The sequence below is a fragment of the Heptranchias perlo genome, unplaced genomic scaffold, assembly GCF_035084215.1.
Source record: "Heptranchias perlo isolate sHepPer1 unplaced genomic scaffold, sHepPer1.hap1 HAP1_SCAFFOLD_309, whole genome shotgun sequence".
NCBI classification, from domain to species: Eukaryota; Metazoa; Chordata; class Chondrichthyes; order Hexanchiformes; family Hexanchidae; genus Heptranchias; species Heptranchias perlo.
Window position 1 is genome coordinate 307,501 of NW_027139321.1, and position 25,033 is coordinate 332,533.

A 25,033-nucleotide genomic window follows, 5' to 3' on the forward strand; every position below is an offset into this window, starting at 1 on the left:
AATCTATCACCATTCAGATAATAATCTGCCTTTCTGTTTTTACAACCAAAGTGGATAACCTCACATTTATCCACGTTATACTGAATCTGCCATGTTCTTGCCCACTCACCCAACTTGTCTAAATCACATTGGAGCCTCTTTGCATCCTCCTCACAGCTCACATTCCAACCCAGCTTTGTGTCGTCTGCAAACTTGGAAATGTTACATTCAGTTCCCTCATCCAAATCATTGATATATATTGTGAATAGCTGGGGCCCAAGCACTGATCCCTGCGGTACCCCACTAGTCACTGCCTGCCACCCGGAAAAAGACCCATTTATTCCCACTCTCTGTTTCCTGTCTGTCAACCAATTCTCAATCCAGGCCAGTATATTCCCCCCAATCCCATGTGCTTTAATTTTGCACACTAACCTCTTGTGTGGGACCTTATCAAAAGCCTTCTGAAAATCCAAGTACACCAGATCCACTGGTTCTCCCCTATCAATTCTACTAGTTACATCCTCAAAAAACTCCGGTAGATTTGTTAAGCATGATTTCCCTTTCATAAACCCATGCTGACTTTGTCCAATCCCGTTAATGCCCTCCAAGTGTTCTGTTATCACATCCTTTGTAATAGACTTTAGCATTTTCCCCACTACTGATGTTAGGCTAACTGGTCTGTAATTCCCTGCTTTTTCTCTCCCTCCTTTTTTAAATAGTGCGATTACATTTGCCACCCTCCAATCTGTAGGAACTGTTCCAGAGTCTATAGAATTTTGGAAGATGATAACCAATGCATCCACTATTTCCAGGGCCACTTCCTTTAGTACTCTGGGATGTAGATTATCAGGCCCTGGGGATTTGTCAGCCTTGAGCCCCATTAATTTCCCTAGCACTATTTTTTTTACTAATACTGATTTCCTTCAGTTCCTCCCTCTCACTAGACCCTTGGTTCCCTAACATTTCTGGGAGGTTATTTGTGTCCTCCTTTGTGAAGACAGAACCAAAGTATGTGGATGGCCCGACTAGAGAGGGGGCAAAACTTGACCTCCTCTTGGGAAATAAGGAAGGGCAGGTGACAGAAGTGTTAGTGAGGGATCACTTTGGGACCAGTGATCATAATTCCATTAGTTTTAAGATAGCTATGGAGAAGGATAGGTCTGGCCCAAAAGTTAAAATTCTAAATTGGGGAAAGGCCAATTTTGATGGTATTAGACAGGAACTTTCAGAAGTTGATTGGGAGAGTCTGTTGGCAGGCAAAGGGACGTCTGGTAAGTGGGAGGCTTTCAAAAGTGTGTTAACCAGGGTTCAGTGTAAGCACATTCCTTATAAAGTGAAGGGCAAGGCTGGTAGAAGTAGGGAACCTTGGATGACTCGGGAGATTGAGGCACTAGTCAAAAATAAGAAGGAGGCATATGACATGCATAGGCAGCTGGGATCAAGTGGATCCCTTGAAGAGTATAGAGATTGCCGGAGTAGAGTTAAGAGAGAAATCAGGAGGGCAAAAAGGGGATATGAGATTGCTTTGGCAGATCAGGCAAAGGTGAATCCAAAGAGCTTCTACAAATACATAAAGGGCAAAAGGGTAACAAGGGAGAGAGTAGGGCCTCTTAAGGATCAACAAGGTCATCTATGTGCGGAACCACAAGAGATGGGTGAGATCCTGAATGAATATTTCACATCGGTATTTACGGTTGAGAAAGGCATGGATGTTAGGGAACTTGGGGAAATAAATAGTGATGTCTTGAGGAGTGTAGATATTACAGAGAGGGAGGTGCTGGAAGTCTTAACGCGCATCAAGGTAGATAAATCTCCGGGACCTGATGAAATGTATCCCAGGACGTTATGGGAGGTTAGGGAGGAAATTGCGGGTCCCCTAGCAGAGATATTTGAATCATCCACCGCTACAGGTGAGGTGCCTGAAGATTGGAGGGTAGCAAATGTTGTGCCTTTGTTTAAGAAGGGCGGCAGGGAAAAGCCTGGGAACTACAGACCGGTGAGCCTGACATCTGTAGTGAGAAAGTTGTTAGAGGGTATTCTGAGAGACAGGATCTACAGGCATTTGGAGAGGCAGGGACTAATTAGGAACAGTCAGCATGGTTTTGTGAGAGGAAAATCATGTCTCACGAATTTGATTGAGTTTTTTGAAGGGGTAACCAAGAAGATAGATGAGGGCTGTGCAGTAGACGTGGTCTACATGGACTTCAGCAAAGCATTTGACAAGGTACCGCATGGTAGGTTGTTACATAAGGTTAAATCTCATGGGATCCAAGGTGAGGTAGCCAATTGGATACAAAATTGGCTTGACGACAGAAGACAGAGGGTGGTTGTCGAGGGTTGTTTTTCAAACTGGATGCCTGTGTCCAGCGGTGTGCCTCAGGGATCGGTGCTGGGTCCGCTGTTATTTGTTATTTATATTAATGATTTGGATGAGAATTTAGGAGGCATGGTTAGTAAGTTTGCAGATGACACCAAGATTGGTGGCATTGTGGACAGTGAAGAAGGTTATCTAGGATTGCAACGGGATCTTGATAAATTGGGCCAGTGGGCCGATGAATGGCAGATGGAGTTTAATTTAGATAAATGTGAGGTGATGCATTTTGGTAGATCGAATCGGGCCAGGACCTACTCCGTTAATGGTTGGGCGTTGGGGAGAGTTATAGAACAAAGAGATCTAGGAGTACAGGTTCATAGCTCCTTGAAAGTGGAGTCACAGGTGGATAGGGTGGTGAAGAAGGCATTCAGCATGCTTGGTTTCATTGGTCAGAACATTGAATGCAGGAGTTGGGATGTCTTGTTGAAGTTGTACAGGGCATTGGTGAGGCCACACTTGGAGTACTGTGTACAGTTCTGGTCACCCTATTATAGAAAGGATATTATTAAACTAGAAAGAGTGCAGAAAAGATTTACTAGGATGCTACCGGGACTTGATGGTTTGACTTACAGGGAGAGGTTAGACAGACTGGGACTTTATTCCCTGGAGAGTAGGAGGTTAAGGGGTGATCTTATAGAAGTCTATAAAATAATGAGGGGCATAGATAAGGTCGATAGTCAAAATCTTTTCCCAAAGGTCGGGGAGTCTATAACGAGGGGGCATAGATTTAAGGTGAGAGGGGAGAGATACAAAAGGATCCAGAGGGGCAATTTTTTCACTCAAAGGGTGGTGAGTGTCTGGAACGAGCTGCCAGAGGCAGTAGTAGAGGCGGGTACAATTTTGTCTTTTAAAAAGCATTTGGACAGTTACATGGGTAAGATGGGTATCGAGGGATATGGGCCAAGTGCAGGCAATTGGGACTAGCTTAGTGGTATAAACTGGGCGACATGGACATGTTGGGCCGAAGGGCCTGTTTCCATGTTGTAACTTCTATGATTCTATGATTCTATGTGTTTCATTGTTCTGCCATTTCTTTGTTCCCCATTATAATTTCCCCCATTTCTGACTGTAAGGGACCTACATTTGTCTTCACTAATCTTTTTCTCTGGACATATTTATAGAAGCTTTTACAGTCAGTTTTTATGTTCCCTGCTAGTTTACTCTCAGTCTATTTTTCCCCTCTCAATCAATCTCTTTGTCCTCCTTTGCTCAATTCTGAACTGCTCCCAATCCTCAGGCTTGCTGCTTTTTCTGGCAATTTTATATGTCTCCTCTTTGGATCTGATACTATCCCTAATTTCTTTTGTAAGCCACGGTTGAGCCACCTTTCCTGGTTTATTTTTGCACCAGACAGGAATGAATAATTGTTGTAATTCCTGCACACGTTCTTTAAATATTAGCCATTGCCTATCCACCATCGTCCCTTTTAGTGAAGTTCCCCAATCTATCATAGCCAACTCACACCTCGTACTTTCATAATTTCCTTTATTTCGATTCAGGAACCGAGTTTTGGATTCAACAACTTCACTCTCCATCTCAATGAGGAATTCTATCATGTTATGGTCGCTCTTTCCTAAGGGACCCCGCACAACAAGATTGTTAATTAATCCTTTCTCATTGCACAATACCAAGTCTAGGATCGCCTGTTCTCTAGTTGGTTCCTCAATGTATTGGTCTCGAAAACCATCACGTGCACACTCCAGGAATTCCTCCCCCACAGTATTATTGCTAATTTGCTTTGACCAATCTATATGTAGATTAAAGTCACCCATGATTATAGTTGTACCCTTCTTACATGCATCTCTAATTTCCTGTTTAATGCCCTCCCCTACATCTCCACTACTGTTTGGGGGCCTATAGACAACCCCCACCAACGTTTTCTGCCCCTTGGTGTTTCTTAGCTCCACCCATACAGATTCCACATTGTGATTTTCCGAGCCAATATCCTTCCTCACTATTGCATTGATTTCCTCCTTTCCCCTTTTTGCCTGTCCTTCCTAAATATTGAATACCCCTGGATGTTCAGTTCCCATCCTTGGTCACCCTGCAGCCATGTCTCCGTAATCGCAACTATATCATAACCGTTAATATCTATCTGCGCTGTTAATTCATCGACCTTATTGCGAATGCTCCGCACATTTAGACACAATGCCTTTAGACTTGTCTTTTTAAGATTGCTAGTCATCTTAGTTTTATTTTGCACTATGGTACTTGAAAGGAAAAAATTTGCAGGGCTACGGGGAAAGGGCGGGGGAGTGGGACTGGCTGGATTGCTCTTACCTGGAGCCGGCATGGAGTCGATGGGCCGAATGGCCTCCTTCTGTGCTGTAACCTTTCTCTGATTGTATGAGAGTGATCGACTCGAGCCATGAACTGTGCTGTCAGTTTGCCAGCTCCCTGTTGTTCCATTCCCGCTCCTTTCAGTCTGAGTGTTCACCACATCTGGTGTCAATCACCTCATGTTGGTGCCCGTCCTTTCCCGGGTTCCTGCAGCTGGAGAATCCAGATGTGTCGGACAGTAGGTTCACTCCCCGCTGTACGACTGTCCAGCGCTCTCTGAGTCTCTTGGTTATCTCTCCCTCCCAGCTCTCTCTGCGCCTCTCACTCCATCCCCTCTCCGAGTGTCCCATTCCCCAGCAGTATTCAGGGACCTCCCATCATTCAGTCTGTGGACTGACCCCATTTTTGGGACACATGTTGGTAATGAGTGGCCTGAGACCCTCGGTCTGTTTGAGCCTTTGGAGAAAGAAAGATTCCCATTTCTCCAGTGCCTTTCATCATCTCTGGACGTCCCAAAGTGTTTCACAATCACAACCCCAGTCCATCACCGGCTTCTCCACATCATTTCACAATCAATGGATACTTTTGAAGTGTGTTCACTTCTGTAATGTCGGGAAAACAGCAGTCAATTTGTGCACAGCAAGATCCCACAAACTGCAATGTGACAATGGCCCGATAATCAGTTCGAAGTGATGGTGGTTGTGGGATGAATATTGGCCTCAGGACACCGGGGAGAACTCCCTCCCCCTGCCCTTCCTCCAATAGTGACATGGGATCTTTTACACTCACCTGAGGGGGCAGACGGGGGCCTCGGTTTAACGTCTCGTACGAAAGACGACACCTCCGACAGTGCAGCACTCCCTCAGTACTGACCCTCCGACAGTGCGGCTCTCCCTCAGTACTGACCCTCCGACAGTGCGGCGCTCCCTCAGTACTGACCCTCCGACAGTGCAGCGCTCCCTCAGTACTGACCCTCCGACAGTGCGGCGCTCCCTCAGTACTGACCCTCCGACAGTGCAGCACTCCCTCAGTACTGACCCTCCGACAGTGCAGCTCTCCCTCAGTACTGACCCTCCGACAGTGCAGCGCTCCCTCAGTACTGACCCTCCGACAGTGCAGCGCTCCCTCAGTACTGACCCTCCGACAGTGCAGCTCTCCCTCAGTACTGACCCTCCGACAGTGCGGCGCTCCCTCAGTACTGACCCTCCGACAGTGCGGCGCTCCCTCAGTACTGACCCTCCGACAGTGCGGCGCTCCCTCAGTACTGACCCTCCGACAGTGCAGCGCTCCCTCAGTACTGACCCTCCGACGGTGCGGCGCTCCCTCAGTACTGACCCTCCGACGGTGAAGTGCTCCCTCAGTACTGACCCTCCGACAGTGCGGCGCTCCCTCAGTACTGACCCTCCGACGGTGAAGCGCTCCCTCGGTACTGACCCTCCGACGGTGAAGCACTCCCTCGACCTTCTGAGACTTCAGTTTATTAAATAGCGGAGTCCTGTCCCCACATCGAGTGAAATTGGGGAGTTTAGTACTGACTTTCTTGGCCACTTGCTTTACTGAGGAGACTGAAGAATTCTCTTCATAGTCTGCCCTCTCCTCAGGTCCTGTCCCCCTTCCCTTCAAATCTGCCGTCATCGCACCTCCCCCCTCAAAAAACCACCCATGACCCCTCTGTCCTTGCAAACTCCCGCCCCCATCTCCAACCTCCCTTTCCTCTCCAAAGTCCTTGAAGGTCTTTGTCTCCTCCCGAATCCGTGCCCATCTTTCCCACAACTCCATCTTTGAATCCCTCCAATCAGGTTTCCGCCCCTGCCACAGTACTGAAACGGCCCTTATCAAAGTCACTAATGACATCCTGTGTGACTGTGACCATGGTAAACGATCCCTCCTCATCCTTCCCCACCTGTCTGCAGCCTTGGACACCGAACTCCTCCAACACCTCTCCTCCATCGTCCAGCTGGGTGGGACTGCGTTCACCTGGTTCCATTCTTATCTCTCCCGTCGTAGCCAGAGAATCTCCTGCAGTGGCTTCTCTTCCCACTCCCTCACCGTGACCTCTGGAGTCCCCCCAGGATCTGTCCTTGGCCCCCTCCTCTTCCTCATCGACACACTGCCCCTCGGCAACATCATCCGAAAACACAATGTCAGGTTCCACGTGTCGCTGACGGCCCCCAGCTCCACCTCACCACCTCCTCCCTCGACCCCTCCACTGCCTCTCATTTCTCACACTGCTTCTCCCACATCCAGTACTGGATGGGCAGAAATTTCCTCCAACTAAATATTGGAGGCTGAACCAGACTGTTCGTAACCTTGGCGACCTATTTGACCCTGACATGAGTTTCTGACCCCATATCCACTCCATCATCGAGACCATCTACTTCCACCTCCATCGCCCGTCTCATCTGCTGCTGAAACCCTCATCCCTGCCTTTGTTACCTCCAGACTGGACTATTCCAATCCTCTCCTGTCTGGCCTCCCATCTCCCACCCTCCGTAAACTTCAGCTCATCCAAAACTCTGCTGCCCGTATCCGAACTCGCACCAAGTCCCGTTCACCCATCACCCCCTGTGCTCACTGACCTACACTGGCTCCCAGTCCAGGGACGCCTCGATTTTAAAATTCTCATCCTTGTGGTCAAATCCCTCCATGGCCCTCGCCCCTCCCTATCTCTGTAACCCCCTCCAGCCCCACAACCCTCCGAGATCTCTGCGCTCCTCCAATTCTGGCCTCTTGCGCAGCCCCGATTTTAATCGCTCCACCATTGGCGGCCGTGCCTTCAGCTGCCTGGGCCCTAAGCTCTGGAATTCCCTCCCTAAACCTCTCCGCCTCTCTCTCCTCCTTTTAAGACGCTCCTTAAAACCTCCCTCTTTGACCAAACTTTTGGTCACCTGTCCTAATATCTCCTTATGTGGTTCGTTGTCAAATTTTGTTTGCTAATCGCTCCTGTGAAGTGCCTGGGACGTTTTACTACGTTAAAGGCACTCTAGAAATGCAGGGTGTTGTTGGCTCTCGGGGCTGTACAGAAGGTTCGGGCCCCGAGGATGGGCCCTACATTCAGTGATCTGTTCCTGGGGTCCAGGATTCAGACTCTGCTGTGTCTGGAAGGAGCCTGACTGACTGGGCCCTCCCATCACCGGCACTGAGCTGGTGATCTGGGTAAGACGGCTGCCGACTGATCCCTGATGTGCTAACTCTGATCTCCCCATGGGGCCATTGCTCCTCTCTGCCTCAGCTCTCACTCAGTACCTGTTAGAATCATAGAAAGGGTACAGCACGGAAGGAGGCCATTCGGCCCATCGAGCCCGTGCGAGCAATCCAGCCAGTCCCACTCCCCCGCCCTTTCCCTGCAGCCCTGCACATTTTTTCCTTTCAAGTACTTATCCAGTTCCCTTTTGAAGGCCATGATTGAATCTGCCTCCACCACCCCCTCGGGCAGTGCATTCCAGATCCTAAACACTCGCTGGGTAAAAAAGTTTCTCCTCATCTCACCTTTGATTCTTTTGCCAATCACCTTAAATCTGTGTCCTCTGGTCCTTGACCCTTCCACCAATGGGAACAGTTTCTCTCTATCTACTCTGTCTCGACCCTTCATGATTTTGAACATCTCGATCAAATCTCCTCACAACCGTCTCTGTTCCAAGGAGAACAACCCCAGCTTCTCCAGTCTATCCACGTAACTTAAGTCCCTCATCCCTGGAATCATTCCAGTAAATCTCTTCTGCACCCTCTCTAAGGCCTTCACATCTTTCCTAAAGTGCGGTGCCCAGAACTGGACACAATACTCCAGTTGTGGTCGAACCAGTGTTTTATAAAGGTTCATCATGACTTCCATACTTTTGTACTCTCTGCCTCTATTTATAAAGCCCAGGATCCCGTATGCTTTTTTAACCACTTTCTCAACCTGCCCTGCCACCTTCAATGATTTGTGTACATATACCCCCAGATCTCTCTGTTCCTGTACCCCTTTTAGAATTGTGCCCTCTAGTTTATATTGCCTCTCCTCGTTCTTCCTACTGAAATCTATCACTTCCCATTTTTCTGCGTTAAATTTCATCTGCCACGTGTCCGCCCATTCCACCAGCCTGTCTTTCTCCTCTTGAAGTCTATCACTGTCCCCCTCACTGTTCACTACACTTCCAAGTTTTGTGTCATCTGCAAATTTTGAAATTGTGCCCTGTACACCCAAGTCCAAGTCATCAATATATATAAAAAAAAGCAGTGGTCCCAGCACTGACCCCTGGGGAACACCACTGTACACCTCCCTCCAGTCCGAAAAACAACCGTTCACCACTACTCTCTGTTTCCTGTCCCTTAGCCAATTCTGTATCCATGTTGCTACTGCCCCCTTTATTCCATGGGCCACAATCTTGATGATAAGCCGACTGTGCGGCACTTTATCAAACGCCTTTTGAAAGTCCATATACACCACATCTACCGCATTGCCCTCATCGACCCTCTCTGTCACCTCAACAAAAAACTCCATCAGGTTAGTTAAACACGATTTTCCTTTAACAAATCCGTGCTGACTTTCCCTAATCAATCCACACTCGTCCAAGTGACTGTTAATTCTGTCCCAGATTATCGTTTCTAAAAGTTCCCCCACCACTGGGGTTAAACTGACTGGCCTGTAGTTACTGGGTTTATCCTTAGCCCCTTGTGCCTGCTCCGCCATTTGATAAGATCATGGCTGATCTGTGATCTAACTCCATATACCTGCCTTTGGCCCATATCCCTTAATACCTTTGGTTGCCAAAAAGCTATCTATCTCAGATTTAAATTTAACAATTGAGCTAGTATCAATTGCCGTTTGCGGAAGAGAATTCCAAACTTCTACCACCCTTTGTGTGTAGAAATGTTTTCTAATCTCACTCCTGAAAGGTCTGGCTCTAATTTTTAGACTGTGCCCCCTACTCCTAGAATCCCCAACCAGCGGAAATAGTTTCTCTCCATCCACCCTATCTGTTCCCCTTAATATCTTATAAACTTCGATCAGATCACCCCTTAACCTTCGAAACTCCAGAGAATACAACCCCAATTTGTGTAATCTCTCCTCGTAACTTAACCCTTGAAGTCCGGGTATCATTCTAGTAAACCTACGCTGCACTCCCTCCAAGGCCAGTATGTCCTTCCGAAGGTGCGGTGCCCAGAACTGCTCACAGTACTCCAGGTGCGGTCTAACCAGGGTTTTGTATAGCTGCAGCATAACTTCTGCCCCCTTGTACTCTAGTCCTCTCGATATAAAGGCCAGCATTCCATTCGCCGCCTTGATTATTTTCTGTACCTGTCAATGACATTTTTTTTTCATTTGTTCATGGGATGTGGGCGTCGCTGGCGAGGCCGGCATTTATTGCCCATCCCTAATTGCCCTTGAGAAGGTGGTGGTGAGCCGCCTTCTTGAGCCGCTGCAGTCCGTGTGGTGACGGTTCTCCCACAGTGCTGTTAGGAAGGGAGTTCCAGGATTTTGACCCAGCGACGATGAAGGAACGGCGATATATTTCCAAGTCGGGATGGTGTGTGACTTGGAGGGGAACGTGCAGGTGGTGTTGTTCCCATGTACCTGATGCTCTTGTCCTTCTAGGTGGTAGAGGTCGCGGGTTTGGGAGGTGCTGTCGAAGAAGCCTTGGCGAGTTGCTGCAGTGCATCCTGTGGATGGTACACACTGCAGCCACAGTGCGCCGGTGGTGAAGGGAGTGAATGTTTAGGGTGGTGGATGGGGTGCCAATCAAGCGGGCTGCTTTGTCCTGGATGGTGTCGAGCTTCTTGAGTGTTGTTGGAGCTGCACTCATCCAGGCAAGTGGAGAGTATTCCATCACACTCCTGACTTGTGCCTTGCAGATGGTGGAAAGGCTTTGGGGAGTCAGGAGGTGAGTCACTCGCCGCAGAATACCCAGCCTCTGACCTGCTGTTGTAGCCACAGTATTTATATGGCTGGTCCAGTTAAGTTTCTGGTCAATGGTGACCCCCAGGATGTTGATGGTGGGGGATTCGGTGATGGTAATGCCATTGATTGTCAAGGGGAGGTGGTTCGACTCTCTCTTGTTGGAGATGGTCATTGCCTGGCACTTGTCTGGTGCGAATGTTACTTGCCACTTATGAGCCCAAGCCTGGATGTTGTCCAGGTCTTGCTGCATGCAGGCTCGGACTGCTTCATTATCTGAGGGGTTGTGAATGGAACTGAACACTGTGCAGTCATCAGCGAACATCCCCATTTCTGACCTTATGATGGAGGGAAGGTCATTGATGAAGCAGCTGAAGATGGTTGGGCCTAGGACCCCTAAGTCTCTTTGGACATCCACTGTTTTGAGCTTTTCACCATTTAGAAAGTACCCTGTTCTGTCGTTTTTGATCCAAAGTGGATGACCTCACACTTGCCTACATTGAAATCCATTTGCCACAGTTTTGCCCATTCACTGCATCTATTAATATCTCTCTGTAATTTTATGTTTTCATCTACACTGCTTACAATGCTGTCTATCTTTGTGTCATCGGCAAACTTGGATATGTGGCTCTCTCTCCCCTCATCAAAGTTGTTAATAAATATTGTGAATAATTGACGCCCCAAGATCCCTGCGGGACTCCACTCGTCACATCCTGCCAATGTGAGTACCTTCCCATTATCCCTACTCTCTGTCTCCTGCCACTCAGCCAACTTCCTAACCAAGTCAATAATTCACCCTCAATTCCATGGGCTTCTATCTTAGCTAACAATCTCTTATGTGGGACTTTATCAAATGCCTTCTGGAAGTCCATATAAATAACATCCATTGACATTCCCCTGTCCACTACTTTAGTCACCTCTTCAAAAAATTCCATCAGGTTTGTCAGGCACGACCTACCTTTCACAGATCCATGCTGGCTCTCTCTGATTAACTGAAAATTCTCGAGGCGTTCAGTCACCCTATCCTTAATTACAGACTCCAGCATTTTCCCCACAACAGATGTTAGCCTGCTCCACCATCCAATATGATCATGGCTGATCCTCTATCTCAATACCATATTCCCGCTCTCTCCCCGTACCCCTTGAACTCTTAGAGTTCCCCTAGAAATTTAGACTCCTATAATCCAATCAGTTTGTGGCCTCCTTATTCTTCCTAACAAAATGTACCCCCTCACACTTCTCTATATTAAAATTCATCTGCCAATCACACGTCCATTCTGCTATTTATTAATATCTTCCTGTGTTTTATCTCCGTCCTCCTGGGAATTAACTACACCCCCCAATTTGGTGTCGTCCACAAATTTTGAAATTGTATTTCTGATTCCCGAGTCCAGATCATTGATGTAAATTGTGAACAACAGTGGTCCCAGCACCGATCCCTGGGGAACACCACTTCCCACCTTTTCCCAGTCTGAGTAGCTGCCTTTAACCCCCACTCTCTGTTTTCTGTTCTGTAACCAGCTTGTTATCCATTCTGCTACCTGTCCCCTCACCCCACATGCTCTGACCTTAGTCATGAGCCTACAATGCGGTACCTTATCAAAGGCCTTTTCAAAATCCCAATATATTACATCTACTACATTACCCTTGTCTACCCTTTCTGTTACTTCTTCAGAGAATTCACTAAGATTGGTCAAACATGACCTTCCCTTCTGAAATCCGTGCTGACTATTCTTTGTTATATTTTTAGTTTCTCGATTCCATTATCTTTCCTACCACTGATGTTAAGCTAATTGGTCTATAAGTCCACATGACACAGAGATTGGTGGCACAGTAAGTAGTGCAGACGGGAGCATCACATTACAGAGAGACATTGAGAGATTAAGTGAGTGGGCAAAACTGGGGCAGATGGATTTCAACACAGGGAAGTGGGAGGTCATCCATTTTGGACCAAAAAAGGATCAATCGGAGTCCTGTTTAAAATGGTGAAAGGCTCCAAACGGGGTGGGGGTCCAAAGAGATTTCGGGGTCTGTGCACACAGATCAGTAAAATGGAGTCAGGTGCAACAAATAATCCCAAAGTTGAATGGAATGTGAACCGTTCTAACGAGAGGGCTGGAATCTAAAGGGGAGGAAGTTTTGCTCCAGTGATACAAAGCCTGATTAGACCACATCTGGAGTCATACCTAGCACAAAGGAAGATGGTAGTGGTTGTTGGAGGCCAATCATTACAGCCCCAGGGCATTGCTGCAAGAGTTCTTCAGGGCAGTGTCCTCGGCCCAACCATCTTCAGCTGCTTCATCAATGACCTTCCCTCCATCATAAGGTCAGAAATGGGGATGTTCGCTGATGACTGCACAGTGTTCAGTTCCATTCGCAACCCCTCAGATAATGAAGCAGTCCGTGCCTGCATGCAGCAAGACCTGGACAACATCCAGGCTTGGGCTCATAAGTGGCAAGTAACATTCACGCCAGATAAGTGCCAGGCAATGACCATCTCCAACAAGAGAGAGTCTAACCACCTCCCCTTGACATTCAACGGCATTACCATCGCTGAATCCTCCACCATCAACATCCTGGGGGTCACCATTGACCAGAAACTTAACTGGACCAGCCATATAAATACTGTGGCTACGAGAGCAGGTCAGAGGCTGGGTATTCTGGGGTGAGTGACTCACCTCCTGACTCCCCAAAGCCTTTCCATCATCAACAAGGCACAAGTCAGGAGTGTGATGGAATACTCTCCACTTGCCTGGATGAGTGCAGCTCTAACAACACTCAAGAAGCTCGACACCATCCAGGACAAAGCAGCCCGCTTGATTGGCACCCCATCCACCACCCTAAACATTCACTCCCTTCACCACCGGCGCACTGTGGCTGCAGTGTGTACCATCCACAGGATGCACTGCAGCAACTCGCCAAGGCTTCTTCGACAGCACCTCCCAAACCCGCGACCTCTACCACCTAGAAGGACAAGAGCAGCAGGCACATGGGAACAACACCACCTGCACGTTCCCCTCCAAGTCACACACCATCCCGACTTGGAAATATATCGCCGTTCCTTCATCGTCGCTGGGTCAAAATCCTGGAACTCCCTTCCTAACAGCACTGTGGGAGAACCGTCACCACACGGACTGCAGCGGTTCAAGAAGGCGGCTCACCACCACCTTCTCAAGGGCAATTAGGGATGGGCAATAAATGCCGGCCTCGCCAGCGACGCCCACATCCCGTGAACGAAGAAAAAAAAAGTTGGGGACACCGCACCTGAGAGAGGAGATATTGGCCTCGGAAGGAGTGAAGTGCAGATTCCCCAGAATATTCCCAGGGCTCGAGGGGTCAGATTATGAGGGGAGAGGACATGAACTAGGCTTGTATTCCCTGGAGTATCGAGGATGAAGGGGAGATTTGGGTGAGGTGTCTCGGAGTTTGAAAGGAATTGATCGGGTGGAGAGAGAGAGAGAAACTTGTTCCTCTGGTGGGGGAGTCTGGGACAAGGGGACATCACCTTAAAATCCGAGCCTGGCCAATCAGGAGAGAAGTTCAGAAACACTTGTTCACACAAAGGGTGGGAGAGGAGTCGAAATCTGTCCCTCAGAACAGGGGGTGCGAGCTCAATGAATCGTTTTATATCAGAGAGCGAGCGATTTCTGCTAACCAAGGGTATTATGGGATATGGCGGGTGGATGGAGTCAGGGGGCAGATCAGCCTTGATCTGATTGAATGGCGGAACAGGTTCGAGGGGCTGAATGGCCTCCTGCTGTCTCGATGTTCCCTGGCCTTGTTCTCTGTAACCCTCCGATCTCTCACTCTCTCCCCCAGGAGCTGTGCTCGAATCCACAGTTTATCGTTGAAGGAGCCAATCGCACTGACATCCGCCAGGGAGCCCTGGGTAAGATTCACACCGGGGGCCGGGGGCTGTGGGCCGGGGGCCGGGGGCTGTGGGCCGGGGGCCGGGCTGTGGGCCGGGGGCCGGGGGCTGGGCTGGGGGCCGGGGGCCGGGCTGGGGGCCGGGGGCGGTTGCTGAGCAGACTCACTCAGGAGGGGATTGCGGGATCGACTCACACCCTGGCTGGAGGGGTCGGGACGGGTTGGAGTGGTCCGTGTTTGCGGTCCGCGTCGAGGGCTGCGTTTGCGGTCCGCGTCGAGGGCTGCGTTTGCGGTCCGCGTCGAGGGCTGCGTTTGCGGTCCGCGTCGAGGGCTGCGTTTGCGGTCCGCGTCGAGGGCTGCGTTTGCGGTCCGCGTCGCGGGCTGCGTTTGCGGTCCGCGTCGAGGGCTGCGTTTGCGGTCCGCGTTCATTCCCAGCTGAAGACGGCCTCGCATCCCATAATATAACAGCTGTGAGCAGAGTGTCAGAGATCAGAAACTGTCACAAACAACACACAGATCAGCCCATCAATTCCGCAACCCTCCTCCCCCTCGCGCCCTCCCTCGCCCCCCGTCCTCGCGCTCTCCCTCGCCCCCCGTCCTCGCGCCCTCCCTCGCCCCCCGTCCTCGCGCCCTCCCTCGCCCCCCGTCCTCGCGCCCTCCCTCGCCCCCCGTCCTCGCGCCCTCCCTCGCCCCCCGTCCTCGCGCCCTCCCTCGCCCCCCCGTCCTCGCGCCCTCCCTCGCCCCCCCTCGCGCTCTCCCTCGCCCCCCCGTCCTCGCGCCCTCCCTCGCCCCCCCGTCCTCGCGCCCTCCCTCGCCCCCCCGTCCTCGCGCCCTCCCTCGCCCCCCCGTCCTCGCGCCCTCCCTCGCCCCCCCGTCCTCGCGCCCTCCCTCGCCCCCCCGTCCTCGCGCCCTCCCTCGCCCCCCCGTCCTCGCGCCATCCCTCGCCCCCCGTCCTCGCGCCATCCCTCGACCCCCGTCCTCGCGCCCTCCCTCGCCCCCCGTCCTCGCGCCCTCCCTCGCCCCCCCGTCCTCGCGCTCTCCCTCGCCCCCCCGTCCTCGCGCTCTCCCTCGCCCCCCCGTCCTCGCGCTCTCCCTCGACCCCCGTCCTCGCGCTCTCCCTCGACCCCCGTCCTCGCGCCCTCCCTCGCCCCCCCGTCCTCGCGCCCTCCCTCGCCCCCCCGTCCTCGCGCCCTCCCTCGCCCCCCCGTCCTCGCGCCCTCCCTCGCCCCCCCGTCCTCGCGCTCTCCCTCGCCCCCCCGTCCTCGCGCTCTCCCTCGCCCCCCCGTCCTCGCGCTCTCCCTCGCCCCCCCGTCCTCGCGCTCTCCCTCGCCCCCCCGTCCTCGCGCCCTCCCTCGCCCCCCCGTCCTCGCGCCCTCCCTCGCCCCCCCGTCCTCGCGCCCCCCCTCGCCCCCCCCCCCTCGCCTCGCCCCCCCCCGTCCTCCTCGCCTCGCCGCCCTGCCCTGCTCTGGGAGCCTAGATTATGGGCTGAAGTCTGTGGAGTGGGACTCGAACACATGGAGTGAGAGAGAGGGACTAAGAGAGAAAGAGAGAGCTGGATGTGGAGAGAAGGACCCAGAGAGGGGGCCCGATGGAAGGGGGGAGAGAGAGAGAGAGAGAGAGAGAGAGGAGAAGAGGAGAAGAGGAGAGATGCAGAGATGCAGAGAGGGATAGAGGGTGAGGAGAATGTGTGGAGAAAGATGTTGGGAGGTTCTGTGGGCTGTCGCAGGGCGAGAGGTCCTGTGGAGGAGCCCCAGTTTTTGTTGGTGACACAGCATGTTGTCGAAAGTGTGTGGCCTCGAGCAGTCCCCACACGGTGCCCCCACCAGCAAACACACCCAGACAACAACTCCCTCCCCCATCGCTCTTCCTGCTGCCCACTCCTCCTCCCACTGTGGGCAGCACAAAGTCAATGTAAAGGGGCAGTGTAGAGGGAGCTTTACTCTGTATCTAACCCTGTACCTGACCCTGGGAGTGTTTGATGGGACAGTGTAGAGGGAGCTTTACTCTGTATCCAACCCTGTACCTGCCCTGGGAGTGTTTGATGGGACAGTGTAGAGGGAGCTTTACTCTGTATCTAACCCTGTACCTGCCCCTGGGAGTGTTTGATGGGACAGTGTAGAGGGAGCTTTACTCTGTATCTAACCCTGTACCTGACCCTGGGAGTGTTTGATGGGACAGTGTAGAGGGAGCTTTACTCTGTATCTAACCCTGTACCTGACCCTGGGAGTGTTTGATGGGACAGTGTAGAGGGAGCTTTACTCTGTATCTAACCCTGTACCTGACCCTGGGAGTGTTTGATGGGACAGTGTAGAGGGAGCTTTACTCTGTATCTAACCCTGTACCTGCCCTGGGAGTGTTTGACGGGACAGTGTAGAGGGAGCTTTACTCTGTATCTAACCCTGTACCTGCCCTGGGAGTGTTTGATGGGACAGTGTAGAGGGAGCTTTACTCTGTATCTAACCCTGTACCTGACCCTGAGAGTGTTTGATGGGACAGTGTAGAGGGAGCTTTACTCTGTATCTAACCCTGTACCTGACCCTGAGAGTGTTTGATGGGACAGTGTAGAGGGAGCTTTACTCTGTATCTAACCCTGTACCTGACCCTGGGAGTGTTTGATGGGTCAGTGTAGAGGGAGCTTTACTCTGTATCTAACCCTGTACCTGCCCTGGGAGTGTTTGATGGGACAGTGTAGAGGGAGCTTTACTCTGTATCTAACCCTGTACCTGCCCTGGGAGTGTTTGATGGGACAGTGTAGAGGGAGCTTTACTCTGTATCTAACCCTGTACCTGCCCTGGGAGTGTTTGATGGGACAGTGTAGAGGGAGCTTTACTCTGTATCTCACCCTGTACCTGACCCTGGGAGTGTTTGATGGGACAGTGTAGAGGGAGCTTTACTCTGTATCTAACCCTGTACCTGCCCCTGGGAGTGTTTGATGGGACAGTGTAGAGGGAGCTTTACTCTGTATCTAACCCTGTACCTGACCCTGGGAGTGTTTGATGGGACAGTGTAGAGGGAGCTTTACTCTGTATCTAACCCTGTACCTGCCCTGGGAGTGTTTGACGGGACAGTGTAGAGGGAGCTTTACTCTGTATCTAACCCTGTACCTGACCCTGGGAGTGTTTGATGGGACAGTGTAGAGGGAGCTTTACTCTGTATCTAACCCTGTACCTGCCCTGGGAGTGTTTGATGGGACAGTATAGAGGGAGCTTTACTCTGTATCTAACCCTGTACCTGCCCTGGGAGTGTTTGATGGGACAGTATAGATGGAGCTTTACTCTGTATCTAACCCTGTACCTGCCCTGGGAGTGTTTGAAGGGACAGTGTAGAGGGAGCTTTACTCTGTATCTAACCCTGTACCTGCCCTGGGAGTGTTTGAAGGGACAGTGTAGAGGGAGCTTTACTCTGTATCTCACTCTGCTATGTCAAATCTCTCTATCTGTTGCACCCACGTTACTTCCATGATTTGTTGAGCTGAGCCCCCTGCTGTGCTCAGCGAATGGAAACCATTTTAACATTCCAAAAAGTGACAGTCTCTGAAATGTGACGTGGAGCCCCATTGCCTCAAGCTGATCGAGTTTGTAAGTAGCATCATCCTGCTAGACTCTGACTCTGGTCCAGTTAACATCGCCAGATATTTGTTGATTGAGTTTAATTGAAGATCAGTCCGAGGGTGAATGTGTGAAATTGTCAGTGTGTGACGGGGAAATTGTGTTCCAGGTGATTGCTGGTTATTGGCGGCCATTGCATCACTGACCCTCAATGAGGAGGTCCTGAGCAGGGTCGTTCCCAGTGGACAAACCTTCGGCCCCGGGTATTCCGGAATCTTCCATTTCCAGGTAACAATTATCACCAGTTATATCTTGAAACAATATAACTTCTAAATCGGGGGTGCAGAGAATTTATTGATAGCTCTCTCTCAATGTGTGTCTCTCTCCCTCTCCCCCTGTGTCTATCTCTTTCGCCCACCCTCGGCCCCTCCCCCCCCCCCCGGGCCGCCCTCGGCCCCTCCCTCCCCCCCCCACCCCCCCCGGGCCGCCCTCGGCCCCTCCCTCCACCCCGCCCCCCACCCCGGGCCGCCCTCGGCCCCTCCTCCCCCCCTGCCCGGGCTGCGCTCCGCACCCCTCCCCCCCTGCCCGGGCTGCGCTCCGCACCCCTCCCCCCCCTGCCCGGGCTGCGCTCCGCACCCCTCCCCCCCCTGCCCGGGCTGCGCTCCGCACCCCTCCCCCCCCCTGCCCGGGCTGCGCTCCGCACCCCTCCCCCCCTGCCCGGGCTGCGCTCCGCACCCCTCCCCCCCCCTGCCCGGGCTGCGCTCCGCACCCCCTCCCCCCCCCCTGCCTGGGCTGCGCTCCGCACCCCTCCCCCCCCTGCCCGGGCTGCGCTCCGCAACCCTCCCCACCCCTGCCCGGGCTGCGCACCGCACCCCTCCCCCCCCCTTGCCCGGGCTGCGCTCCGCACCCCCTCCCCCCCCTGCCCGGGCCGCGCTCCGCACCCCCTCGCACCCCTCCGCCCAGGCCGCTCTCCGTCCCTCCCCCTGGCCCAGGCCGCCCTCACCCCCCTCGGCCCCTCGCACCCCTCCTGGGCCGCCCCCGGCCCCCCCCCCCTGCCCGGGCCGCCCTCGGCCCCTCGCACCCCTCCCTGGCCGCCTCCGGCCGCTCTCCCTCGCCCGCCCGCTCCCTGCTTCAATTCCAGCGGATCGCTGGTCTCCAGGTTACGAACCACATCTGCCACTCTCTCTGCTCCTTTGCTTGACTCCCATGTTGTGAAGAATCAATTGGAAAATTTTTTTAGACCCCCCCACCTTGAACATGAGGAAGTTGGGGGAGGGCTTGCTGCTGGTGTGACAGCTCACTAACCACCTCTCTTTCTCCCCCCGCCCCCCCCCCCCCAGTTCTGGCAGTTTGGTGAGTGGGTGGATGTGGTCATCGATGATCGACTGCCCACGAAGGACGATGAGTTGATGTTCGTTCATTCGGCCGAGAGAAACGAGTTCTGGAGCGCGCTGCTGGAGAAAGCTTACGCCAAGTGAGTCCTGCTCATCGCCATCCCCCCGAGACGTTACCATCACCCCCACCCCAAATCCCACCCCAAAACATCACCCCCAAACATCACCCCCACCCCAAACCCCAAACCCCAAATCCCATCCCCATCACAACCCCCATCCCCATCCCCACCCCAAATCAACCCCCAATCCCATCCTCAAACCACCACTCTAAACATCAAATCCATTCCCACCCGAAATCCAAACCCCAAACCCAATCCCTAACTCCAAACCACCACCCCAAACCACCACCCCAAACCACCACCCCAAACCACCACCCCAAACCACCACCCCAAACCACCACCCCAAACCACCACCCCAAACCACCACCCCAAACCACCACCCCAAACCACCACCCCAAACCACCACCCCAAACCACCACCCCAAACCACCACCCCAAAACCACCACCCCAAACCACCACCCCAAACCACCACCCCCAAACCACCACCCCAAACCACCACCCCAAACCACCACCCCAAACCACCACCCCCAAACCACCACCCCAAACCACCACCCCAAACCACCACCCCAAACCACCACCCCAAACCACCACCCCCAAACCACCACCCCAAACCACCACCCCAAACCACCACCCCAAACCACCACCCCAAACCACCACCCCAAACCCAACCACAACCCCACTCCAAATCCAAACCATCACCCCCACCCCAAACCAAATGCCAAACCCCAAACTATCATTCCCACCCGAAATCCAAACCCCAAACCCCAATCCCATCCCCATCCAAACCCTAGGCTAATTTTACTGAGCTGAGAAGTGATTTAGCAAAAGTGGGACTGGAAACAGCTACTTGAAGGTAAATCAGTGTCAGAGCAGTGGGAGGGATTCAAGGGGGAGATTCAAGGGGTTCAGAGTAAACATGTTCCCACAAAGAAAAAGGGAGGGAGTCCCAAATCTCGAGCCCCCTGGATGACAAGGAGCATTCAGGGTAAGATAAGGTAAAAAAGGGAAGCTTATGTCAGACACCGAGAGCTCAATACGGCAGAAAGCCCAGAGGAGGATAGAAAGTGCAGGGGTGAAATTAAACAGGAAATTAGGAAAACAAAGAGAGGGCATGAAAAAATACTGGCAAGGAAAATCAAGGAAAACCCAAAAATACATGAAGAGCAAGGGGATAACTAAGGAAAGAGTAGGGCCTATTAGAGACCAAAAAGGTGACCTATGTGTGGAGGCGGAAGATGTGGGGATGGTTCTTAATGAATACTTTGCATCTGTCTTCACAAAGGAGAGGGATGATGCAGAGATTGTAGTTCAGGAGGAGGAGTGTGAAATATTGGACGGGATAAACATAGTGAGAGAGGAAGTATTAAGGGGATTAGCATCTTTGAAAGTAGATAAATCACCAGGCCCGGATGAAATGTATCCCAGGCTGTTAAGAGAAGCCAGGGAGGAAATAGCGGAGGCTCTGACCATCATTTTCCAATCCTCACTGGATACAGGCGTGGGGCCGGAGGATTGGAGGACTGCTAACATTGTACCGTTGTTTAAAAAGGGAGAATGGGATAGACCGAGTAATTACAGGCCAGTCAGTCTAACCTCGGTGGTGGGCAAATTATTGGAATCAATTCTGAGGGACAGGATAAACCGTCACTTAGAAAGGCACGGAGTAATCAAGGACAGTCAGCACGGATTTGTTAAGGGAAGGTCGTGTCTGACTAACTTGATTGAATTTTTCGAGGAGGTGACAAGGAGGGTCGATGAGGGTCGTGCGTTTGATGTAGTCTACATGGATTTTAACAAGGCTTTTGACAAGGTCCCACATGGCAGACTGGTCAAAACAGTAATGAAAGGATCCAAGGGAAAGTGGCAAATTGGATCCAAAATTGGCTCAGTGGCGGGAAGCAAAGGGTAATGGTCGACGGGTGTTTTTGTGACTGGAAGGCTGTTTCCAGTGGGGTTCCGTAGGGCTCAGTACTCGGTCCCTTGCTTTTTGTGATATATATTAATGATTTGGACTTAAAAGTAGGGGTCATGATGAAGAAGTTTGCAGATGATACAAATTTGGCAGTGCCACCCTTTTTCTTTGAGGGACGTGTCTGCATTGTACCCGTAGAATTTCACTTTTTAGTGCCTCCCACTGTTTTGCCACTGATTTCTCCTCAAGTAGTTGTGTCCAGTCCACTTCTGTCAAATCACCTCTTAGTTCTGTAAAATTTGCCTTCCCCCAATTTAAAACATTTACTCCTGATTTAACTCTGTCCTTTTCCATAATAATGCTAAAACTAACTGAATTGTGGTCACTATCCCCAATATGGTCACCCACTGTCACTTCACCCACTTGCCCATCTTCATTTCCCAGGACTAAATCTAGAATTACATCCCCTCTTGTTGGGCTTGTCACGTATTGGCTAAAAAAGTTCTCCTGGACACCGATGAAGAATTTTGCGCCCTCTGTGCCCCTCACACTGTTTGAATCCCAGTTGATGTTTGGGTAGTTGAAGACCCCGACTATTATTGCCCTCATATTTGTTCTTCTCTCTCCCTTTCACTATTCGGGGGGTCTATAGTTCACTCCTAGTAGTGTGACTGCCCCTTTTTTATTTCTGAGCTCAACCCATACGGCCTCGATTGATGATCCATTTAGCAGATCATCCCTTCTCACAACTGTAATTGATTCTTTAACCAATAATGCTACCCCCCCCTCCTTTTTTATCACCCACTCTATCCTGCCTGAAAACTCTATATCCAGGGATATTGAGTGTCAATTATCCCCCTCTTTAAGCCAGGTTTCCGTTATAGCAATGATATCATGCTGCCATGTGTCTATCTGTGCCCAAAGCTCATCTGCTTTGTTTGTAATACTCCTCGCATTGAAGTATATCCCCTTTGACCCCGTTAAATTCCTGTGCTGAACACTATTTAACCTTTGATTCTGAGTCACTAACTACGTCACTAACTGCTTTTTCTGCTTCCCGTTTCCTGGTCTGAATTTGTCCTATCTGCCAAATCCATCTCCCAAATCTTTGCCCATTCGCTTAACCTGTCAATATCCCTTTGCAGACACTTTGTGTCCTCATCACAACTTGCTTTTCCACCTATCTTTGTATCATCAGCAAATTTGGCCACAAGACACTCTGTTCCTTCATCCAAGTCATTGATATATATTGTAAACAGGTGAGGCCCAGCACTGAGCCCTGCGGCACCCCACTAGTTACAGATTGACATTTTGAAAATGACCCTTTTATCCCGACTCTTTGTTTTCTGTTAGTTAGCCAATCCTCTATCCATGCCAGTATATTACCCCCAACACCATGAGCTCTTATCTTGTGCAGTAATCTTTTATGTGGCACCTTATCGAATGCCTTTTGGAAATCCAAATATACTGCATCCATTGGTTCCCCTTTATCCACCCTGCCCGTTACTTCCTCAAAGAACTCTAATTAATTTAGAGGCTGGAGAATTCCAGGGCTCGAGAATTTTAGCTATGAGGAAAGATTGGATCGGCTGGGGTTGTTTTCCTTGGAACAGAGGAGGCTGAGGGGAGATTTAATTGAGGTGTATAAAATTATGAGGGGCCGAGATAGAGTGGATAGGAAGGACCTATTTCCCTTAGCGGAGGGGTCAATAACCAGGGGGCATAGATTTAAAGTGATTGGTGGAAGGATTAGAGGGGAGCTGAGGAGGAATGTTTTCCCCCAGAGGGTGGTGGGGGTCTGGAACTCACTGCCTGAGAGGGTGGGAGAGGCAGAAACCCTCAACTCATTAAAAAATACCTGGATGTTCACCTGAAGAGCCGTGACCCGCAGGGTACGGACCGAGTGCGGGAAAGTGGGATCAGGCTGGGGGGCTCGTTTCTCAGCCGGCACAGACACGATGGGCCGAATGGCCTCCTTCTGTGCCATAAATTTTCTATCATTCCCTGATCCCCATTCTCACCGAAACCACAACCACAACATCACCCACCTCACCCCCCAACCCCAAACCCCCGACCCCCCCTCGGCCCCCGTCCCCGCCCCGGCCCCCCCTCGGCCCCCGTCCCCGCCCCGGCCCCCCCTCGGCCCCCCCTCGGCCCCCGTCCCCCGCCCCGGCCCCCCCTCGGCCCCCGTCCCCGCCCCGGCCCCCCCTCGGCCCCCGTCCCCGCCCCCGGCCCCCCCTCGGCCCCCGTCCCCGCCCCCGGCCCCCCCTCGGCCCCCGTCCCCGCCCCCGGCCCCCCCCTCGGCCCCCGTCCCCGCCCCCGGCCCCCCCCTCGGCCCCCGTCCCCGCCCCCGGCCCCCCCTCGGCCCCCGTCCCCGCCCCCGGCCCCCCCTCGGCCCCCGTCCCCGCCCCCGGCCCCCCCTCGGCCCCCGTCCCCGCCCCCGGCCCCCCCCTCGGCCCCCGTCCCCGCCCCCGGCCCCCCCTCGGCCCCCGTCCCCGCCCCCGGCCCCCCCTCGGCCCCCGTCCCCGCCCCCGGCCCCCCCTCGGCCCCCGTCCCCGCCCCCGGCCCCCCCTCGGCCCCCGCCCCCGGCCCCCCCTCGGCCCCCGTCCCCGCCCCCGGCCCCCCCTCGGCCCCCCCTCGGCCCCCGTCCCCGCCCCCCCTCGGCCCCCGTCCCCGCCCCCGGCCCCCCCTCGGCCCCCGTCCCCGCCCCCGGCCCCCCCTCGGCCCCGCCCCCGGCCCCCCCCCGTCCCCGCCCCCGGCCCCCCCCGTCCCCGCCCCCGGCCCCCCCCCGTCCCCGCCCCCGGCCCCCCCCCGTCCCGCCCCCGGCCCCCCCTCGGCCCCCGGCCCCCCCTCGGCCCCCGGCCCCCCCTCGGCCCCCGGCCCCCGCCCCCGGCCCCCGCCCCCGGCCCCCGCCCACGGCCCCCGCCCACGGCCCCGGCCCCCCGCCCCCGGCCCCCGGCCCCCCCTCGGCCCCCGGCCCCGCCCCGGCCCCGTCCCCGCCCCCCGTCCCCGCCCCCCGTCCCCGCCCCCCCTCGGCCCCCGTCCCCGCCCCGGCCCGCCCCCGGCCCCGCCCCGGCCCCCCCTCGGCGCCCCGCCCCGGCCCCCCCTCGGCCCCCGGCCCCGCCCCGGCCCCCCCTCGGCCCCCGGCCCCGCCCCGGCCCCCCCTCGGCCCCCGTCCCCGCCCCGGCCCCCTCTCTTCACCAATGGTAAAATTACTCCCACTTTGTCTCAGTGCCCGTTACGATGACAGTCCCCCTGTCGGTCCCGGTGATTTTCCCCTGTGTCTGTCCCCAGGTTGAACGGCTGTTATGAGGCTCTTTCGGGTGGATCAACGACGGAAGGGTTTGAGGATTTCACGGGGGGGGTTTCAGAGTGGTTCGATCTGAAGCCTGCTTCACCGAATCTCTTCCACATCATCCAGAAAGCGGTGCAGAGAGGCTCTCTCATGGGATGCTCCATTGATGTAAGCTTTTCACTTTGTTCCAACTCCTGCTGACCCCACACTCAGCTTGTGAGAGACGCTGAGAATGCAGCTGTTTGATTGACCTGTCCACATGTGGGGGCTACGGACTGAGCCAGAACATCTGGAGAAGATCTCGATAGGTGTAGTCTGCACTCCAGCGTCCCAGTCAAGGTCGACAGTCTGCTTTTAAATTCACTCTCAGGATGTGGGCGTCGCTGGCGAGGCCGGCATTTATTGCCCATCCCTAATTGCCCTTGAGAAGGTGGTGGTGAGCCGCCT

The 25,033-nt window shown here is 53.5% G+C and overlaps 1 protein-coding gene across 1 annotated transcript in view; it reads left to right on the forward strand.

Moving 5' to 3' along the window:
- Positions 1 to 24,802, forward strand: part of LOC137311226 (calpain-2 catalytic subunit-like) — a 34,021-nt gene extending 9,219 nt beyond the window's left edge. Inside the window, exons 2-5 of the mRNA XM_067978544.1 lie at positions 14,331 to 14,400; positions 18,096 to 18,214; positions 19,267 to 19,400; positions 24,586 to 24,802. Of these exons, the coding sequence (XP_067834645.1) occupies positions 14,331 to 14,400; positions 18,096 to 18,214; positions 19,267 to 19,400; positions 24,586 to 24,787 (525 nt within the window). The 3' untranslated portion in view covers positions 24,788 to 24,802. The remainder of the gene's footprint in view (positions 1 to 14,330; positions 14,401 to 18,095; positions 18,215 to 19,266; positions 19,401 to 24,585) is intronic.
- The last annotated feature ends 231 nt before the right edge of the window (positions 24,803 to 25,033 follow it).